Genomic DNA, 19873 nt, shown 5'->3' on the forward strand with positions numbered 1-19873 from the left:
ATGCACAAAAACAAATGGCTGCCGTATTATTTACTGTAATCGTCACAACAACATTACATCTCAGCAGTCGCCCTTTCTTTATTTGCTTCACATGCATATATTATATCTTCGTACAGAGCAAATTAAGCCAGTAATACGTTCAATGAGGCTTTTTCAGGAATTCTCTGGCTATTCTTCCATTTCCTCCGTGAGGGTAGAACCCACCAGGCAAATGCTCATTGCCAGTGCTATACACGACCCGCAGGATCTCCCCTGGAGTTCTCCTATAAGAGATGGAGTCGAAATTAGCCGATAAGACGTTGCTCTCTGTACGATTTTCCGCTCCTAGCTGAGGTGGGACAATGATGCCTTCATCCTTGATGCCACACATCGCTAACTGATTTCTGAGCTCTGAAATGCGGATGGTAAACTCGGCCACCGTGTGGTTATATGGATGCACAAGTTCTTTAGCTCGCTCGTAGAGGTACATTCGTATAACCGCGTCTTGGCCGGATTCAACTCCCAAGAGTCCTGCCAAGAGCTGTGCAAAACAGATAAAAAGGGAAAAAAAAAAGGAAAAAGAAAAGTTACTTGGGTGATCAATCTACGGAAACAAAGTACATTGCAGCCCCTTTCTGAGAGATTACCGAATAGAATGGTTGATTTGTGCAAAAAATGGACAATGAAAGCTATTCTGCTTGGAATTAATTACCCGCTTAGTCTGGTAACCATTGATAAGAGGATTTGCTCCAACGTAACCAACAAGTCCCATGTACGGAATCACGTAGCAACTCAACATGTAACTGAGGCTATCACGATACGGGTCGAATGGAGGATCGAGTTCATACCCGAATGCTTCATCAAACAGTTTTGCAAAGTTTTTCGGGCTTACATCCAATAGAGGCCTTGGAAACAAACCTACTGTTTTTTCAAGAGCCCTGCAAAAAATTGGTTTATTCACGCATTAGCCAAATAGAAATTGCGTGTAATATTGATTGTAACGGGACATGAAGACGAACCTGAGATGTCCGACTTCTTGATACGCAAATTCTGTGATGATATTCCCCGTAAGAGAATCAAGCTTGGCTTTTTGGGCGCCAATGGGAGGGGGGCCGCCCAGAACTAACTGGGGCGCAACATGGTCAAGTCCGTACCCGAGTGCTGCCCACAAGAAGTATTCAGCTTCCAAAAACTCCAGGTTCACTGCAAATTGCAATGTATCGACGTCTTCTACATACACCGGGATTGCATGGGGTGGATATGGTGATTCGCAAATAGGGTTGGATGAAGAGATGGAGATGAAGTTGCTCATGATTGACATCCATAGTATTAACTTAACCAAGGAGAAAGTGGAGGCTATGAGAACCCCCATTGTTGTGTTTGTGTTGGAGTGGTAGGAGATGAAATACATGAGAGAGTTTAATGGAATTTATAGTGAGGCTAAGTCTATGGAAGAGTAGCTTTCGCTTGTAGGATAATTCATACTCCTATTTCAAATGACCAAAATTTTGTAATATTTATTATCAACTAATAGAATTACTCTATTTCGGAAAAAACACCCACTACTCCTCTTGCGTGTTTAGGAAAACAAGCACAAATCAGATTGAAGGTGCAATTTGGTACTTCATCTCACAAATTGAATGGAAATATGCAACTATGTGTTTTTGATAGTGAATTTCATCTGATCTTTATCTTTGGGAATAATATTCATGTGAGGTGATGCAATCTTGGGCAGACTTTGCTGGTAAGACGAGGCATAGTTTCTGACTTTTACCCCATACATTTCTAGAAGCATGATCTTAGGAAAAAACACCCACCACTCCTCTTGCGCGTTAATGGACCACGCCATTTAATGTCGGAACATTTACTTGATCACACAAGCCAGGACCACCGCATGTGCCACCACATGCCATGTGAGACCCATCCTGTGTATCACAATAATACAAAAAAATATTTATAACCTCTGAAATAATTATTTATGGGGCCCTGTAAAAAATCAGTTCCAACGGATATTAGTAGATATGTTTTCTGAATTTGTAGAGGTGAAACTGCTCGCCCCTACGAATTCAGAAAATATACCTATCGATATCCGTTAGAGCCAGGGCCGGCCCAAGAGTTTTTAATGCCCAAGAACTAATAAAAAAAGTATGCCATTAAATAGTTAATACTTAATAATTTCTACAGCAACAATCACAATACGAGAAAGCTAAACCAATATAAAGTTCTACTAATCATTACATACGAACACAAAAAATACAAAATCTCCAAATAGGCAAATATATATTATCTCAAGAACGCATGAGTATCACTTGAATATTACTTGTATTGCATTTCTAGAAGCAAAAGTATCAAAAGAGTCCTACTCAAATCCAAGTAGTAAAACTATTGGAGTGCCCCTAAAATTTGGAATTTTTGGGATGCCTGAGGCCCCGGCCTCTTGGGCCGGCACTGGTTGGAGCTGATTTTTTTCCAAACCCCATAAATAATTAATTATTTTAAAATTTATGGATATTTTGTTTATTTTCGTAGAGGTCGGAGTGGGCCCCACCCGGCATGCAGTGGCCCATGAGGCGGTCCTAGACTTTCTCTAATGTTTACCAAAAAAATTATTTGGTCGTTTTGGAGACTGCCACGTGATTCCCGGCCAACACTTTTATTCATCATACATTTTTTTGGGTTCAGTACTTAGGCCCCCGTTTCTGCTAATCTACATGTTATAGACTACAACCTTTTTGTTTTATCCTTATTCATTTTTTTTTTTGCGTTTGTTAGTCTTGCGCTAAATTTTTATGTATTGGTACTTCGTGTCGATGAGAGGAATCGGAGAAGTGAAAAATTGACTTTTACCCAATTTTGTAAGAAATATCCAAGAGAGTTGGGCATTCCTAACGGGTGGTGACAAGATACATAAAGTTTTAGTACGACGGAAGAAACAAAATTTTTGAAACTTGAATGCATATCACATAGTAATAATTACAAATAAAAAATGTAGTAGCTTGCAAATGATACACGAGGTGGGTACGAAAAGGAATTAAGGGAAACAAGTGACGGATATTTTCGTCTTTACGTCTCCAGTAAATAGAAAACACGAAAATGAGAATCAAAAGCTTATCTAAGATGAGATTTTTGGATTTTGACGTTTTTTTCTTTTCTTTCGACAATGCATATGGTAGATCCATTCTGAATTGGGCGCCCATAACACTCAGAAACAAGAAAAAAGGAAAAAAGGCATTATGCAGATAATTGAGTGGCCAAACAGGCCCTAATGAGTATAGAAAGAGTTTAATTTTGGGAAAATGACGGCCAATAATTTGTTTTGATAATTAATACCTATGAATTAAGGACATTTTTAGCATTAACAAATGTTTCCAGCATGTTTTTAGCGGATATTAATTATCAAAACACGTCCTGGGCTATCATTTTCCCTTTAATTTTTTCAGAACAATGTCAAGAAACTCTGACCCAGTTTGTTGGGTAGCCGGACTATTTTTTAGGGGATTCGTTGTTTTTTTTTTCCCGCCAATCGATAGAAGATATCATTACATCATGTATGAAGTACAAATTACAAATCATGGGACACAACATCCATTGTGTGAGAGTTTAATAGATAACCAAGCCTAACGAATAAACCAATAGGATAAAAATGCCAATCAAAGGAACCACAATCACTATAGGTCCAACTCAATTACAAGCCCCATTAAGGGAGATCAATTTTGTTCACCATCCCTAAAAGAGGGTGGACAAAACCCTCTCTCTCATTGACTAAGAGAAGAGGGGGGGACCACTATTAACTCCTATTAACCCAACCCTACCTAACCCAAGTCAGCTTTTGTTCTTAATTTCAAAAAAACCCCCGAACAAGTTTTGCCTTTTCCACTTCTCCCCCTCCCTCCTGAATGACGCTTATTTTTTTTTTATATCCGAAATGAGCTTATTAATTACTGTAATATCTTCTCCCTGCAATACCCCAACACTACCTTTTGTTCTGTGATATATATCTCAAGCCGTATGATAAGCACCCGAGAATGTAATGTAGGGTGCGCTAGTGTTTAGTTTTAGTTTAATTTAAGTACTAATTAGTTATTGTTAACATTGTTTGCTTGAAGAGTGTTCTAGTTCTGTCTTGTAGGTGAATCGCCAAACAGGGGAGTTTTCGAGGCTTAAGGCGTGTAATTGCCCGAGCAGAACCAGAATTGCCCGAGCAGAAGCTGATTTGCCCGAGCAAGAGGCCGGCAGCCAAGGCAGAGGATAACGGCCAAGCATTGAGCTATTGATCTCGGCATCGATGTCAAGGGAGAAGGTCCATCGATGCCGAGCCCCTTAGTGGTCCAGTCCTTTAACCACCTCGGCATTGATGGGATGTATTGTGTTACATCGATGCCGAGCCCCATAGTAGAGCACTCTAAGGCCGCTGCCATCGATGGCGAGAGACTTAAAGGCGAATTTTCAGAGCATCTTGGGAATATTCCAGGCGTGGATCCCCGGAGTATAAAAGCTTATGTCATTGTTTTGTACAAACAAGTAGCGTAGATTCAAGTAGTACATTTTCTAGATCTAGATTAGATTTCATTGCAATTCAAATTGTTCTTGAGTGTTCTTCATTTTTCAGTTTTGAATATTTTAATTTCTGCCTTTAGTTGTTAGTTTTTGATATTGTCGCTTTAATTAAAGTTGTTTCTTTACTCCCGATCTATCTTAATCTCTAGTTTATTTCAAGTCTTGTTATTTCATTATGTTAGCTAGATTTTTGCTTGCTCCTATCTCTCTAGATATGTGCGAGTAGTTTCAAGGGTTAGGTCATGGGATAATTAGCTTCTCATGGCTCGGGCGAAAATTGCATTTTGCACCCAATAAAGCTTTAAACTTTGATTTGAAAATTGTTGTGGGGTTCGGGTTTATTTGTCAAATTACCGAGGTGTTAACATCTTTGATCATGTGTAGGTGGGAGCATCGCCTACCCACCACACATGATGCTTAGAGCTCTGTCGCTCGAGGTATTTGCCAAATGAATTCTAGAGCTAGCTTGGTTCTCAAATCATTTTATCTTCCGATTTGAGAACTATAATCAAGTATCTTAAATTGTGTAATTGGGTGAAGAGTGTGATTTAGCTCGAGTCTTGAGTGTTAATAATTCCTAGACCTAGCCTATCTTTTCTCTAGTTAATTCGTTTTTAATTTAGCCTTTTATTTCCACCGTTTAAAGTAAAACAAAGTTGGCTGTCTAAAAGCCGAAAGCCCTTACTTGCATCTACAAATCTGACCAAGCCATATAATTATTCCCTTGGGTACGATTCCTGATTTCCGGTTTATTATGCTTCCATCGACGTGTTAAACCCTACGCTTGGGGTATTATTCCACATTAACTTGAGGAGAACGAAGCACCGTAATTCATAATCTTCAATTTTTTGCAATACCAACATTCATAATTACAGAAAAGTATTTCAATTGAATATGGGTTGTTCGGCTAAATAAGTCACTTGGCTTATTTTTTTGTCTTGATTCAATTTGTTTTTTTGCATTTGTTAGTTTTACGTCAATTTTTTGGGAATTATTACTTCTTCATAACGAAAGGAATCTAAAAGTAAAAAATTACAATCGAAATCTAATTTTTTTGAATAAAGACGAAAAAATTGGCTTATTTTTGTCTTTAGTAAAAAAAGAAGGTTTTTATCGTAATTTTTTTACTTTTTAGATTCCTCTCGTCATGACGAAGCAATAATCGCCAACAAATTGATGCAAAACTAACAAATGCGAAAAAATTTTGAATAAGGACAAAAAAATAAGTCACTTGGCTTATTTAGCCGAACAAAGGGGGGCAAAAATCAATTCCCATCAATTTCACTGCTATCCTCAAATCTCCTTAGCTCTGCTTTGCCAAAATTACTGTAAGCGAGCAACGGACCGTAAAAGAACAACCAAAGCTAGTTTTCTATAAAAGGCAATTTCTATAGAATCGGCACAATCTGCAACTACAGAAAGCTATATCAGTGTTGCCTTCCAAAAGTTATACTAAAGCCATCTATTGTTCTACAAGGATATAACTTACTATTCAAGACATTACAATTTCAAAACATTACTTGCAATGCAACTTTTCTGTGAGAAATGTCAAGTTTCAAAAAATTACAGTTGAAGTGTGCATCTAAACTTCATAAACACCCAGCAACATTGGGTACTTGCAATGCATTCATGCCAACATTCGCTGCCATATTTGGTTGCTCCACATGTGGGCCTTGGGTTGGAGTAGTATCATGTGCATTTTCATCTTCTTCGACCTCCTTTAATGGTTTAGATCTAGTCATTGCTTTGGTTGTGAAGTCCTCCCCTTTGCTACCTGAAAAGTTAAAAAATTATCTTCAAAGGCAAAAGCAAATAAAAAGAAAAACTTGTGAGGTTGCCATTATATATATCTATGTATACTTACCCTTTCTTTTACATGGAGTCTTCTTATTTGGCAGTTTATCTTCTAATGAACCTCTTTTTCTTTTGTTACCTTGACCTCGACATTGTCTCTTTGTTGGATCACACAACGGTGCCTCGTCATCCACATTTAAGGTTGAACTATTCTGTGCGTTGGATGCAACGTTATGATTCTCACACCTAGAATTTATCCATGATTCAACTTTTGCTTCAAGCTCTAGTAATCCAACCTCAGTTAAAAAAGACATGTCTAGAAACTTCGAACCCTTACTTACAATTCTTTGTACAAATTGCGACAATCCACTATAACGAATCGTGAGTGAAGGATCAATGTCGTTCGGAATTAAATCTCCATGAAGGTCAAAAACATCTTCATCTACAATTTTCCTAGTCCATCTCTTCAAATAATACCGAGGAGGCAAACTTTCATATTGTAAGTGACGAAATAACTCCAATGCATGTGAGCAAAGAATGCCATGGAATTCAAATTTTTGACAAGTGCATGATATGGAATGTTCCAAGGGATTACATACAAGTTTGCGAAATTTTTTCCAACCCTCCAACTCCTTAACAATATATGTGCTAATTGTGCCATCATTGTTTTTCAAATTCAAAGACAAATCCAAAGCTTGTTGGAATTCTTTTTGGAATAAGTAGACACCTTTTTCGTGTATTTTTCAGCTGCTTCACACTCGACAGACCAATTAGAAACTAAGATCGGTGACGTTTGCTGCGTCTTATTTCAGCTTCCCTTTCTTTTTCATGCCTACTAGCTATGGCCTTAGCATATTGATCGACAAACTCCCGAAGAACAAAGGTACTCCCAAAATACTTCTTCAAAAACTTATTAATGCTCTCACTCCTTTGTGTTGTAGTCATTCCGGCACAAAAATAAGCATGACTATAAACTTGAGTCCACTTTTCTCGAAACTCATACAACTTTTGCAACCACACATTATCGGTGAGCTTAAAATCTACAAGTAACTTTTTCCAACTCTCTTAAAATTCTTCAATTGTCTCTCCATCATATATGCAAGCTTTGAATCGTGATGTAAATGATTTAAACCCAGCAAAGACTTGGGATAAGTGTTTGGCAGCATGTTGATAGATATGCCATATACACAATCCATGATGAAAATCTGGAAACATAGCACGAATAGCATTTGCAATTGCTCTAGATTGATCCGTAAATATAGATATCGGCTTCTTTCCTCCCATGGCCTCCAAGAAAGTGGTAAACAACCACGTTACTGCATCCGTTGTTTCGCCATCTAATAGACCACATCCAAAGAGTGTGGTTTGTCCATGATTATTGATGCCACCAATTGGTGCACATAACATATCGTAATTGTTTGTCCTAAATGTTGTGTCAAAACATATTGCATCACCAAATAAACCATAATCCCTTCTTGACTTAGCATCACAAAAGAAAACACCACGTGCTTCATTCTCATCAGTAGTGCGAAAAGAGTAGAAGAAATGCTTATTCTCCTGAGTTTTTTGCTTTAAGTACTCTAGAAGACATTGTGAATCGCCCCTTTTGAAAAATCCAGCCCGTTTCTTTTGTATCAAATTATAACAATCAGAGGGTATGAAGTTAAGATACTGAGGACCTCTAGCTTTTGTACTCATGTAAGAGTAAATATCTGATTGCTTGAACCCTGACGAGTGCATTTTGTTGATAAGTCCAACTTGGGAAAACTCGATTCTCCTTTGAGATCTCAAATAATGGGCAAACTGAGGTGGTACAAGATCATGGGTATGATCAGACATGAACTGGATTACATGATACTTATCCCCAATCAGTTTAAACTTAAGCAATGCCTTGCAATCAAATTGCTGATTTTCTCTTCTTTTCCTAGGAGTCCTGATTTTTTTGTATGTCCCTTCACATGAACAAACAAGTACTTGTCGCAAAATTTTATTTTGATCAGCCTTACTTTTGTTTGTCCTCTGTTTCCTAACACTAAAACCGATTTTTCTCGCATATCTGTTGTAAAAATTGTAAGCCTCATCCGCAGTATCAAAAATCATTCCACACTGTGGCACAATAACCTCAACCTTATCTACTGACCCATTATCCCCTTCATCGATTCCATGAGCTTTCTTATCATTGCTTGAACCCAGATTCACAAAATCTGCAAATTCAAAGTCTTTCATCAAGTCTACATATCAAAAGATATAATGACCATTATTCTACAACCCAAACTTGTAAATGTATGTTTCAATGGTTTAGCTTAAAACCAAGCTACGACAAATACAAGCAGAGAAAGAACAAAATTTATGTGAAGAGAATTTGAGGCATACCTGGAAGATGAAGGCAGCTCTGTTCGACGGGTTTAATTTCAATAGCAACATTAATTTCTTTTTCTTCTGTCATCATCGTTCTTGTCTTCAAGAGAGAAGAGATTAGGGCTTCACCATCCGAAGCTTGAACAGAGCTCTGTTCGACGGAGTCATCTACGACCCCAATTTGTTCTTCTTCTGACATCGGTGTTCTTCTCTATTGAGATTAGGGCTTTTTTCGGCTACTCCTAAAACATGAGAAAATAAGCGTGTTCATGAGGGAGGGGGAGAAGTGGAAAAGGCAAAACTTGTTCAGGGGGTTTTTTTGAAATTAAGAAACAAAAGCTGACTTGGGTTAGGTTGGGTTGGGTTAATAAGAGTTAATAGTGGTCCCCCCTCTTCTCTTAGCCAATGAGAGAGAGGGTTTTGTTCACTCTCTTTAAGGGAGGGTGAACAAAATTGCTCTCCAATTAAGGGGAGAAATAACCCCAACAAAAATACAAAGGAAAGAACACTCACATGAAAGCGGGAATACTCGAATTCCTGACCTCCTATTGAGATGCAAGAGTCCCTGGCCAACTGAATTAGCCCCAGTTGATTTGAGGGATTAGTTAAGAAGGGGATAAATAAAAGGAGAAAATTAGCTAACTGCTACCATATAAGTTTTCAAAATTTGCTAATCCAAGTATATATTATGCCTGCCAAATACCAAATTTGTTGTTTCAGAATAGCTAGTTTGAGCAATTAGTCTATTTGGCTAACAAACGGGCTCTTACGCGTAAGGATGTAGATTTAAAATTGGTGGGATGTGCTCTGCTCTACTTTCGAATCTGGTTCAACATGTCGTTTTCTGGGTGTACATCTCAGTAACAAATACAGGGATGTAATAGGAGTATTTTGTTGACTTGGGAGGCGCTCGTGGCTCCGTTCCTCTCACTTTCAGCAACCCTTGCACACAAGTGGGCTTTCACCACAGCCTCCAGAGAAGACTTTGTTGGAATAACTTGTAACCAAAATAAAGATTTACCAATCAAATAATGGTTGCAGCGTTTGGGTTGTGTCGCGGACTAGGCCGCTTTCTTTAAAATGTTTTGCAGCTCTGATCAGATTGTGCAAGCAGTTCGATCAAAACTACGCCGTCCCCAAGATAAATCAGCCCAGAATACAACCTTTGGTTTGCATAGAAAAAAACTGACAACAAAACACAATATCAATCCTACTGCACTAAATAAGGATAGGTTTTGTAATCAATCATCACAGATTTTAGGAACACATTTTAGTCGATGAGTTGCAAAAAAGAAAACCAGTGAATATTCACTAATACCTCTCCTGGGTATTATACTAGAACTAGTGAATGTTGTCGGGCTTTGTAGCGAGAGCTTGTAACCTAAGCAGAGGCATTAAGGTGGTTGAATAAGTCGCCTTCCACGATGGTTGCCAGTGACATCTGGCATCCACAATCGTAACACAGAACTAGTGAATGTTCACTAATACCTCTTCTTGGGTATTACACTAGAACCAGTAAATATACACTAACAACTAGTGAATATCTCTATTATAAAACAGAAGGGTGTGGAGACAAGTTATCGGAACGGCTTAGATTAATTTGACCTAAAGGCTGTAGTGCATCCTCCCACTTCCCGGTTAAGTGTCCATGATTTTCACCTAAATCACACAATTGCCATCCCTTTCAACTGCGATGCGTAGTGCCGTAGGTACGGACTAACATTAGTACACTAATACTTGGTCTAGCCACATGCTGACGGCGGATTTTTCAAATGGGACGGAAGAAAGGTAAAAAGGGATAAAGGGGTAATCGCTCACCACCCAAGTTAGGAATCAACGGGATACAGATATCACCACCCGAGGATTTAACTGGGGATACAGGGCATATGGATCGCTCACCACTCTTAAGGAATCCACCTAAGAGATACAGAAACAAAATAAGAAGACAAACTTCTCACTAGCCAAAGGCTATATTAATTCAACACTCAAAACTACCATTTCATTCATTAGATAAACTATTTATAAGCTACTTGGAACAACCCTCCAAGAATAGGAAAAGACACTTACACTTTCAAGACACAAATTAAAAAGACTTGACCAAAGACTAATTGATATATGTGTTTGACTCTTGAAAACATCAAAAACCACTTGGAAACTTAAAAAGACTCTTCGATTGACGCAATGACTTCTTGAATAATTTCAAGGATTTTGATCGGCATCATTCTCCCCCGGTTGAGAAAACTCGTCCTCGAGTTTCCAAGGCTTGAAACAGTTTAGAACGCCGAATCTTGTTTGCATTAACCTTGTACTTGAAATTAATTTTTTCATACCTAAACTTTAAAATGTTGCCAAAAACGAAATGAACTATCTCCTGCAAATTGTGCTCTAGGTACGTAACCCATGGATTCTTGCTTGCAAAGCCTTCAATAGAATTCCAAAATGGATCCAGTACATGTAGTTGCTCAAAAGACCCACCATGCATTTGGAACTCGTCATTTGCTTTAAAACCTTCTTCGACAATTATAGTTGTTTTTTCGTCAAAAATTGGTTGTTCAATCCAATCCAAATGCTTTTTCACTTCAACTTCCAGTTTGCTCTCTTCAATATGTTTGACATGAATAGCACTCACCATGGTACTAGATGATTCCAAAATTTGCTTTTGCCTATTGCCATCTTGAATATCATCGTTGGCCACGAATAAATTATCAATTTCGCCATCAACGGGACCAACAACTTCATTAGCCACATAAACAATATTCTTGATGTGCACATCATGCAAAATCAAGAACCCATCTTCAGTGTATTCATCATAGATTGGAGGCTTACTCCAATCCACAATTGGATCTGAAATAATTTTTGTTGTAAAAGGTCATTCAAGAGTAGCATCGTCCACTTTGAAACTATCCTTGTCCTTCCCACGATGTGGATTCTGAAATGATCGTTGTTGTTCTTGTTGCTGATGTTGAAACACTCCAGCCATGACAACCCAGGAGCTCTGATACCAAACTGACGGCGGATTTTTCAAATGGGACGGAAGAAAGGTAAAAAGGGATAAAGGGGTAATCGCTCACCACCCAAGTTAGGAATCAATGGGATACAGATATCACCATCCGAGGATTTAACTGGGGATACAGGGCGTATGGATCGCTCACCACTCTTAAGGAATCCACCTAAGAGATACAGAAACGAAATAAGAAGATAAACTTCTCACTAGCCAAAGGCTATATTAATTCAACACTCAAAACTACCATTTCATTCATTAGATAAACTATTTATAAGCTACTTGGAACAACCCTCCAAGAATAGGAAAAGACACTTACACTTTCAAGACACAAATTAAAAAGGACGTGACCAAAGACTAATTGATATATGTGTTTGACTCTTGAAAACATCAAAAACCACTTGGAAACTTAAAAAGACTCTTCGATTGACGCAATGACTTCTTGAATAATTTCAAGGACTTTGACCGGCATCACATGCACAAAGTTTTACAAATACACCAAAATTCCAACAGACTTCAGCAGCCATGGAGTAAATGGAGTGTCTGGCGTGGGAAGAAATAGGGTGTTCCTTCTTAGCCTATAAAAGGAGACTCCTGGCCTCTGTAAGTAACTCTCTTGAGTGAGAGATCTGTGAGGGTAAATTTTAGTGTGAGTGAGGTTCTGTTAGCAATGTAAAACATAGATAGACGAGAGAGTGTGACGAGGTGAATGACCTCACTTGTAAAGCTCGTCCATTTATAGTCCGTGGACGTACCCGATTTTAGGAACCATGTAATTATCTGTGTTCGTGTCTATGTGTGTGTTTTGACTTTGGTTTGATCCACTCCAGGCACAACATATTTCTCTATCAATAAATCAAATCAGCCTTTGCAAAACATAGTCAAATTTTTGTCGGCAAGGTCTAAGAAGTCAATTAAATCAAATCTCAAATCGAAGAAATATATAAACTGGTCCAGTACCAGTGGCTTGCAATGTAAGGAACAGTTGTAAGGAAGTACATTGAGACACCTGAATATTCACTATGTTACCCTTAATTCATGCATATATCACTTGTTAAGCAAGTAAATTGAACCACGACAATATACATTTCAAGAGTAGTGATCGAAGGTGAAAGAAAACACGAGGGTTAACCCAGTCCGCTAAAGCCCTCAATAAGTTTATTTAACCAAATTTTCTCTTGTTCCAAGTCCAGGGTGGCAACCAACAAGGACTATCTCAGTTAGCCAAGACTCTTGCATCTCACTAGGAGGTCAGGAGTCTTCCCACCTACGTATGGGTGTTCTTTCCTTAGAGGGCTTTTCCTTTATTTCTTTCTTTCTTGTATCGGTTGAGTTGTTGGGCTTGGTTGTCCTGTGGACTTTCACAATTGATGTAATTTTCTAGGTTTGTACTCTGTACTCATATCTGATATAAAATGATTTATTCTATCGATTGAAAAAAAAAAAGTCCAGGGTGACAGATGATTATCCAAAGGCTTATAATATTGTCTTAATTGGGATGTTTGCTTTGGGTTGCAATGCCATTATGCTTTGGTTCCCTTTAACCTTTGAATTACTTTATTTAATATTAATAAAAAAATTGCTTTTAAATTAAAAAACAATTCAGCAGGAAATTCGGTAAATATTAATTATCAAAACACTACCTATTGATTTTTTTAAAAACTAATTTTCCTTAAACAACAACGCAAAATACATGAACTCTTAGTAACGTTTTTCACTTTACTTTTATTTCCCGGACTTGGATTTCATTTTCTGTTTGCATCAATTCCTAACTAGTTCTGAAAAGGTTCACTTATGCTAGAGGAAGCATGCTCACTTTAGTGATTAGTCCGCCTGTTGATGCGAATTTGAGTAAGTTATCACGGACAAGCCACATGCATGGAAAACTTGCCCATGTGGTTCTGATCTCTCCAAACACATCTTTTACTTATATTCATCTATTCTTGTAGTCTTGTACTAATATCATGTTAAGGTCGTCACACACACGCACACGATTTACGAGTATAAAACAGTAAAGAATTGACACAGAGATATACGTGATTTTCCAAAACCGGATATGTTCACAGGAGCGAAAGCAGCTGCTATTCTTTATTATCACAGTAATGAATTAGGGTTTACAACATAGAGTATTTATACCGACTCTATTCTAACCCTAATATAGTATTTGGTCTGTATCCCAAAAATACCCCTGTACGAACCGTTCCGTAACGCGGGGGGTGTTGCACCCCGCACCCTCCAATTACGAAATGCCTGGGCCTTCGGCCCATTCTACTTTCACTGGATCATCAACGATGGACCAGATGCCGTCGCTCCACTCCGCTCCACTCGTTGCGCTTCGCTCCACTCGTTCCGCTCCGCTACGCTCTGGCATCTGGCCTTCTTACTGGAACTATATGACCATAGTTTTAACATATCAAGTCTATGTTCTTTACAATTTTTTCTTCCCTAGGGTTGTGTGCTTGTTCTGGCGTTCTCCTCTGCTTTTCTCCCCCATCTCTTTCTTTCCTAAGTACTAGAGTTTCTGGTTTGGTAAGAAACACGAGCACTTCTAAGGAGCCGGCGTGTAAATCTCTTCTCGCACCCCCCTGACACACGCACCTCCCGACCCCACCTCCCCTCTTCCGAAAGTACCCCCACGCATCCCAGAAATATCGAATCCATTTTCTCTTTTTTTATTTATTTACCTACAATGTTTATACTATGTAATCTGTATCTTTTTTCTCTTTTATTTATTTAATATTATTTTAGTATTCCAATTTTCAATCCGGTTGAATCGGTGGAATTTTTTTATCATTTTATCTTCGATAGTTATAATGAATTTTTGGCACTAAGAAAGTTGTAGAATCAAATATCTCTTAGGGCTAATCAACTAGAGTTCTAGAAACAAAATTTAACTATGGCCATTTAGGATAAAATGATCAAAAAACTAAAATCTTTCCACCGGTTCAAACGGATTGAAATTTGGAACACTTAATTTTTTAACCTCTTTAGACCGGTTATTAAAAAATATGGTCAAAAAATTTAAGTGTTCCAAATTTTAATCCGTTTGAACCAGTGGAAAGATTTTAGTTTTCAGATCATTTTATCCTAAATGGTCATAATTAAATTTTGACTCTAAAGCTCTCGTTAATTAGCCCTAAGAGATATTTGATTCTACAACTTTCTTAAGGCTAATTAACGAGAGTCCTAGAGTCAAAATTCAATTATGACCATTTAGGATAAAATGATTAGAAAGCTAAAATCTTTTCACCGGTTCAAACGGATTGAAATTTGAAACACTTAATTTTTTAACCATATTTTTTAATATATAAACTGTATAAAGAAGTTAAAAACTAATTTTCCTTAAACAACAACGCAAAATACATGAACTCTTAGTAACGTTTTTCACTTTACTTTTATTTCCCGGACTTGGATTTCATTTTCTGTTTGCATCCATTCCTAACTAGTTCTGAAAAGGTTCACTTATGCTAGAGGAAGCATGCTCACTTTAGTGATTAGTCCGCCTGTTGATGCGAATTCGAGTAAGTTATCACGGACAAGCCACATGCATGGAAAACTTGCCCATGTGGTTCTGATCTCCCCAAACACATCTTTTACTTATATTCATCTATTCTTGTAGTCTTGTACTAATATCATGTTAAGGTCGTCACACACACGCACACGATTTACGAGTATAAAACAGTAAAAAATTGACACAGAGATATACGTGGTTCTCCAAAACCGGATACGTTCACAGGAGCGAGAGCGGCTGCTATTCTTTATTATCACAGTAATAAATTAGGGTTTACAACATAGAGTATTTATACTCTGCTCCACTCGTTCCGCTCCGCTACGCTCCGGCATTTGGCCTTCTTAATGGAACTATATGACCCTAGTTTTAACATATCAAGCCTATGTTCTTTACAATTTTTTCTTCCCTAGGGTTGTGTGCTTGTTCTGGCGTTCTCCTCTGCTTTTCTCCCCCATCTCTTTCTTTCCTAAGTACTAGAGTTTCTGGTTTGCTAAGAAACACGAGCACTTCTAAGGAGGCGGCGTGCATCAGACATTCGTCTAAACACGTCTTATTAATTCATAATCATTTTTTGGAATTGGACACTCATGTGAGTCAGTTCCATTATTTAGACATGCATGAAGCACGTTGGTAGCTGTTAGAAATAGATCTGCTCCATCTATAGTTGAGTTATTTAGTAGATTCTCAAAGATACATGGACTGTCTGTCTATTGGTGGATTCTTTTTTGTTTTTTCAGCCTTTTTCTTTCTCCCCTGAGTTTTATAGCGTTTGTTTGAATTTATGTTTTGTCGTCTATATTTTGCAGGGTGATGCTGACAGTGCTTTCGATAGGCTCTGGCAAAAGAAAACAGTTCAAGTCCGTCAGCAGTGATAGTTGCTTCTATTTTCTATCCCGTACCCTTCGTTGGATATATACATGGTTTAATCTATTGTTTTTCTGTTTTTGAGTTCTATCATTCTATGTAATGTCGAGGTTGACTAGAAAATGAATGATGGATTTATCTTTTTGTGAACATGTGTTTTTTGATGCTTGACTAAATTTATATGTATATCATTACCTTCTGAGCGACAAAATTTCTAATGCCGGTCTAGTTAGTTTGTGTTAGCTTTATCGATAAATTACCATGGAATTCTATGCCTCTTTCGCTTGTGTCTGTTTTCTGGGGGCCTGGTAGACATCTTTTTCAATTTTTTTGCCTGTTGCTACAGCTTCCAGAAGCAAGTTGAGCGGAATCTGTTTTTTTCGCCAATCTTGCTGGTGTTTTTATTGAAACTGGCAAAGGAAATGGCCCTTAGCCGGCTCCGACCACTGGAAAGAGAGGACCAAGATCCACCAGGAGCAGAGACAGGCCGAGCATTTCTATGCTTTTTCATTCCGTGGTTCCCATGTATAGGGTTCAAGCTCAGCCTTTGACATGGGTCTCGGAGTTATTGAGTTTTGTGGGGATGCTAATCAGTTGATATTGATAGTGAATCCAGTGACTGGCAGCTTTGCTTTGAACGAGTTCGAAAGGTGAAGAAGAAAGGAAGGGATTGTCCCTTTCAAACGTTGAGGGAGGCCAAAGTAAGACTTTTCTGTTAAGAGCTCCTTTTTCTTCTCAAAACGGTAATTGCAGAAGAAAGAAACCTTTTTCAAGGGCGGGGGAGACCAAAAGGGGAATGATCTTGACAAAAGACAACGGGTAATACAGAAACGAACCTGCGGCAGAGGAATATGCAAATTCAATAGAACAACAAAGCTACAAGATTTCTGGACGGGAAGATGCGGAAGTATCTACTTGTTACGGAATCTTGGGTGTCAAACTCTGGATTTCATATAGTCAAGACACTTAAATAATGCACAAAAACAAATGCCCATCTTATTATTTGCTGTAATCATCACAACATCATTACATCTCAGCAGTCGTCCTTTCTTTATTTGCATCACATGTAAGACTAAATTCTGTAATTAGTCTTTATGGCCCACATGTTTTAAGTATGGCACATACATCTCTCTTTATTTGCATCACATGCATATATTATATCTCCGTACAGAGCAAATTAAGCCAGTAATACGTTCAATGAGGCATTTTCAGGAATTCTCTGGCTATTCTTCCATTTCCTCCGTGAGGGTAGAACCCACCAGGCAAATGCTCACTGCCAGTGCTATACACGACCCGCAGTATCTCCCCTGGAGTTCTCCTATAAGAGATGGAGTCAAAATTCGCTGATAACACGTTGCTCTCTGTACGATTTTCTGCTCCTAGCTGTGGTGGGACTATGATGCCTTCATCCTTGATGCCGCACATTGCTAACTGATTTCTGAGCTCTGAAATGCGGATGGTAAACTCGGCCACCGTGTGGTTATATGGATGCACAAGTTCTTCAGCTCGCTCGTAGAGGTACATTCGTATAACTGCGTCTTGGCCGGATTCAACTCCCAAGAGTCCTGCCAAGAGCTGTGCAAAACAGATAAAAAGGGAAAAAAAAAGAAGACGACGAAATGAAAAGTTAGTTGGGTGATCAATCTACGCAAACAAAGTTCATTGCAGCCCCTTTCTGAGAGATTACCGAATAGAATGGATGATTTGTGCAAAAAATGGACAATAAAAGCTATTCTGTTTGGAATTAATTACCCGCTTAGTCTGGTAGCCATTGATAAGAGGATTTGCTCCAACGTAACCAACAAGTCCCATGTACGGAATCACGTAGCAACTCAACATGTAGCTGAGGCTATCACGGTACGGGTTGAATGGAGGAGTGAGTTTGTATCCGATTGCTTCATCAAACAGTTTTGCAAAGTTTTTCGGGCTTACATCCAATAGAGGCCTTGGAAACAAACCTACTGTTTTTTCAAGGGCCCTGCAAGAAAATGGTTTATTCACGCATTAGCGAAATAGAAATTGCGTGTAATATTGATTGTAACGGGACATGAAGACAAACCTGAGATGTCCGACTTCTTGATACGCAAATTCTGTGATGATATTCCTCGTAAGAGAGTCAAGTTTGGCTTTTTGGGCGCCAATGGGAGGGGGGCCACCCAGAACTAACTGCGGCGCAACATGGTCGAGTCCGTACCCGAGTGCTGCCCACAAGAAGTATTCAGCTTCCAAAAACTCAAGGTTCACTGCAAATTGCAATGCATCCACGTCTTCTTCATATACCGGGATTGCATGGGGTGGATACGGTGACTCGCAAATAGGGTTGGATGAAGAGATGGAGATGAAGTTGCTCATGATTGACATCCATATTATTAACCTAATCAAGGAGAAAGTGGAGGCTAAGATAACCCCCATTATTGCTGTGTTTGTGCTGGAGAGAGAGAGAGAGAGAGAGAGAGAGAGAGGGGGGGGGGGGGGAGGTATGAGATGAAATACATGAGAGAGTTTAATGCAATTTATAGTGAGACGAGATACATAAAGTTCTAGTACGAAGGAAGAAACAAAATTATTGAAACTTATAAATGAATACCACATAAATATAAATAAAAAATATACTCTTTCGGTCCCGATTTGTTTGACTGGCCAATTTCAAAATCAATGGAGGAGATTATGTAGATTTTCAAATCAATGAATTAGATTAGATTTCCTTAATAAGTTGAAAATCCAAGATTGGACAAACAAATCGGGATATATGAAATAGTAGCTTGCAAATGATACATGAGGTGTGGGGTACGAAAAGGAATTAAGGGAAACAAGTGGATATTTTCATCTTTCTATGAACCCAAAAGCTTATCTAAGATGATTTTTGGATTTTGATGCTTTTTTTTTTACGTTTCTCGAGAATGCATTATGGTAGAAGCTTTTTTTAGTTCGAGATGCGTTTGAAAGACGCTTGTATGCTCACATTTCAGCTCACGCACGCGAATAATGTGACTAAGTGCATCTCCAACCCGCGATATCTATTTCTTCACATATATAGGAAGAGAAAACTATTAACGAAAATAGTCATGGAGTATACTATGATCAACCAATACATTTTTGGATTGAAATCAGCTACAATATCCATTCTAATATTTCTCTATCAATAAATCAAATCAGCCTTTGAAAAAAAAATTCAGATCAGCCTTTGCAAATCAAGTTTATATCAGCAAGGTCTAAGAAGTCAATTAAATAGGGCAGTGATAATGTCAAAACCGTTTTTGTTGGTGTCAAAACTCCAGTGCATAAAAGTTTTGCACATTTCAAATGGTATAAACCTTTTTGTACACTAAATTTTTGGCACCAACAAAAACGATTTTGACACCAACAAAAACGATTTTGACATTATCATTTCTCTATTGAATAATGCCTAAATCTAAAGTGGCAAAATCTCTAATCGAAGAAATATCTAAAGTGGTCCAGTACAAGCGGCAGTAGGAAAAGTTTTAAAGAAGTACATTGAGACACGTGAATATTCAACTGAGGCGGCTCATCTGGAGTGGAGAGATGCTACGACCACACCCAAATTTACACACCCAAATATACACCCTCTCACAAAACACAAGGGTCCCACACACACACTGCGTGTGCAGTGTATGTGGGACCCTTGTGTTTTGTGAGAGGATGTGTATTTGGGTGTGTGATTTTGGGTGTAGTTGTAGAATTTTTGACTTGAGAAATATCTAAAGTGGGTCCCGTACCGACCACCTAATTTTTTTTTTCTTCGAATAATGTAAAAAATTTGAACTAACCTTATTTTGAACATCCAATTC

The 19873-nt window shown here is 38.3% G+C and overlaps 3 protein-coding genes across 4 annotated transcripts; all 3 read right to left on the reverse strand.

Moving 5' to 3' along the window:
* Positions 1–7: 7 nt before the first annotated feature.
* Positions 8–1797, reverse strand: LOC131327134 (ferritin-like catalase Nec2). The gene is made up of 3 exons (XM_058360149.1): positions 999–1797; positions 692–917; positions 8–520 (listed from the first exon to the last, which is right to left on the reverse strand). The coding sequence occupies exons 1-3, from the start codon at positions 1388–1390 to the stop codon at positions 140–142; spliced, it is 999 nt and encodes a 332-aa protein (XP_058216132.1). The 5' UTR covers positions 1391–1797; the 3' UTR covers positions 8–139.
* A 4146-nt stretch (positions 1798–5943) lies between these two features.
* LOC131327130 (protein FAR1-RELATED SEQUENCE 5-like) lies at positions 5944–9145 on the reverse strand. 2 transcript variants are annotated; one of them, XM_058360143.1, is made up of 3 exons: positions 8704–9145; positions 6401–8561; positions 5944–6330 (listed from the first exon to the last, which is right to left on the reverse strand). In XM_058360143.1, the coding sequence occupies exons 1-2, from the start codon at positions 8885–8887 to the stop codon at positions 7396–7398; spliced, it is 1350 nt and encodes a 449-aa protein (XP_058216126.1). In that variant the 5' UTR covers positions 8888–9145; the 3' UTR covers positions 5944–6330; positions 6401–7395. The 2 variants fall into 2 exon arrangements, with proteins under 2 accessions (XP_058216126.1, XP_058216125.1); XM_058360142.1 differs by having other exon boundaries at positions 5947–6310.
* A 7890-nt stretch (positions 9146–17035) lies between these two features.
* On the reverse strand, positions 17036–18545 carry LOC131327132 (ferritin-like catalase Nec2). The gene is made up of 3 exons (XM_058360147.1): positions 18124–18545; positions 17817–18042; positions 17036–17639 (listed from the first exon to the last, which is right to left on the reverse strand). Exons 1-3 carry the CDS (start codon positions 18474–18476, stop codon positions 17259–17261), a joined length of 960 nt encoding a protein of 319 aa, XP_058216130.1. The 5' UTR covers positions 18477–18545; the 3' UTR covers positions 17036–17258.
* Between the last annotated feature and the right edge of the window lie 1328 nt (positions 18546–19873).

The sequence above is a fragment of the Rhododendron vialii genome, chromosome 5a (assembly GCF_030253575.1).
Source record: "Rhododendron vialii isolate Sample 1 chromosome 5a, ASM3025357v1".
Lineage (NCBI taxonomy): Eukaryota > Viridiplantae > Streptophyta > Magnoliopsida > Ericales > Ericaceae > Rhododendron > Rhododendron vialii.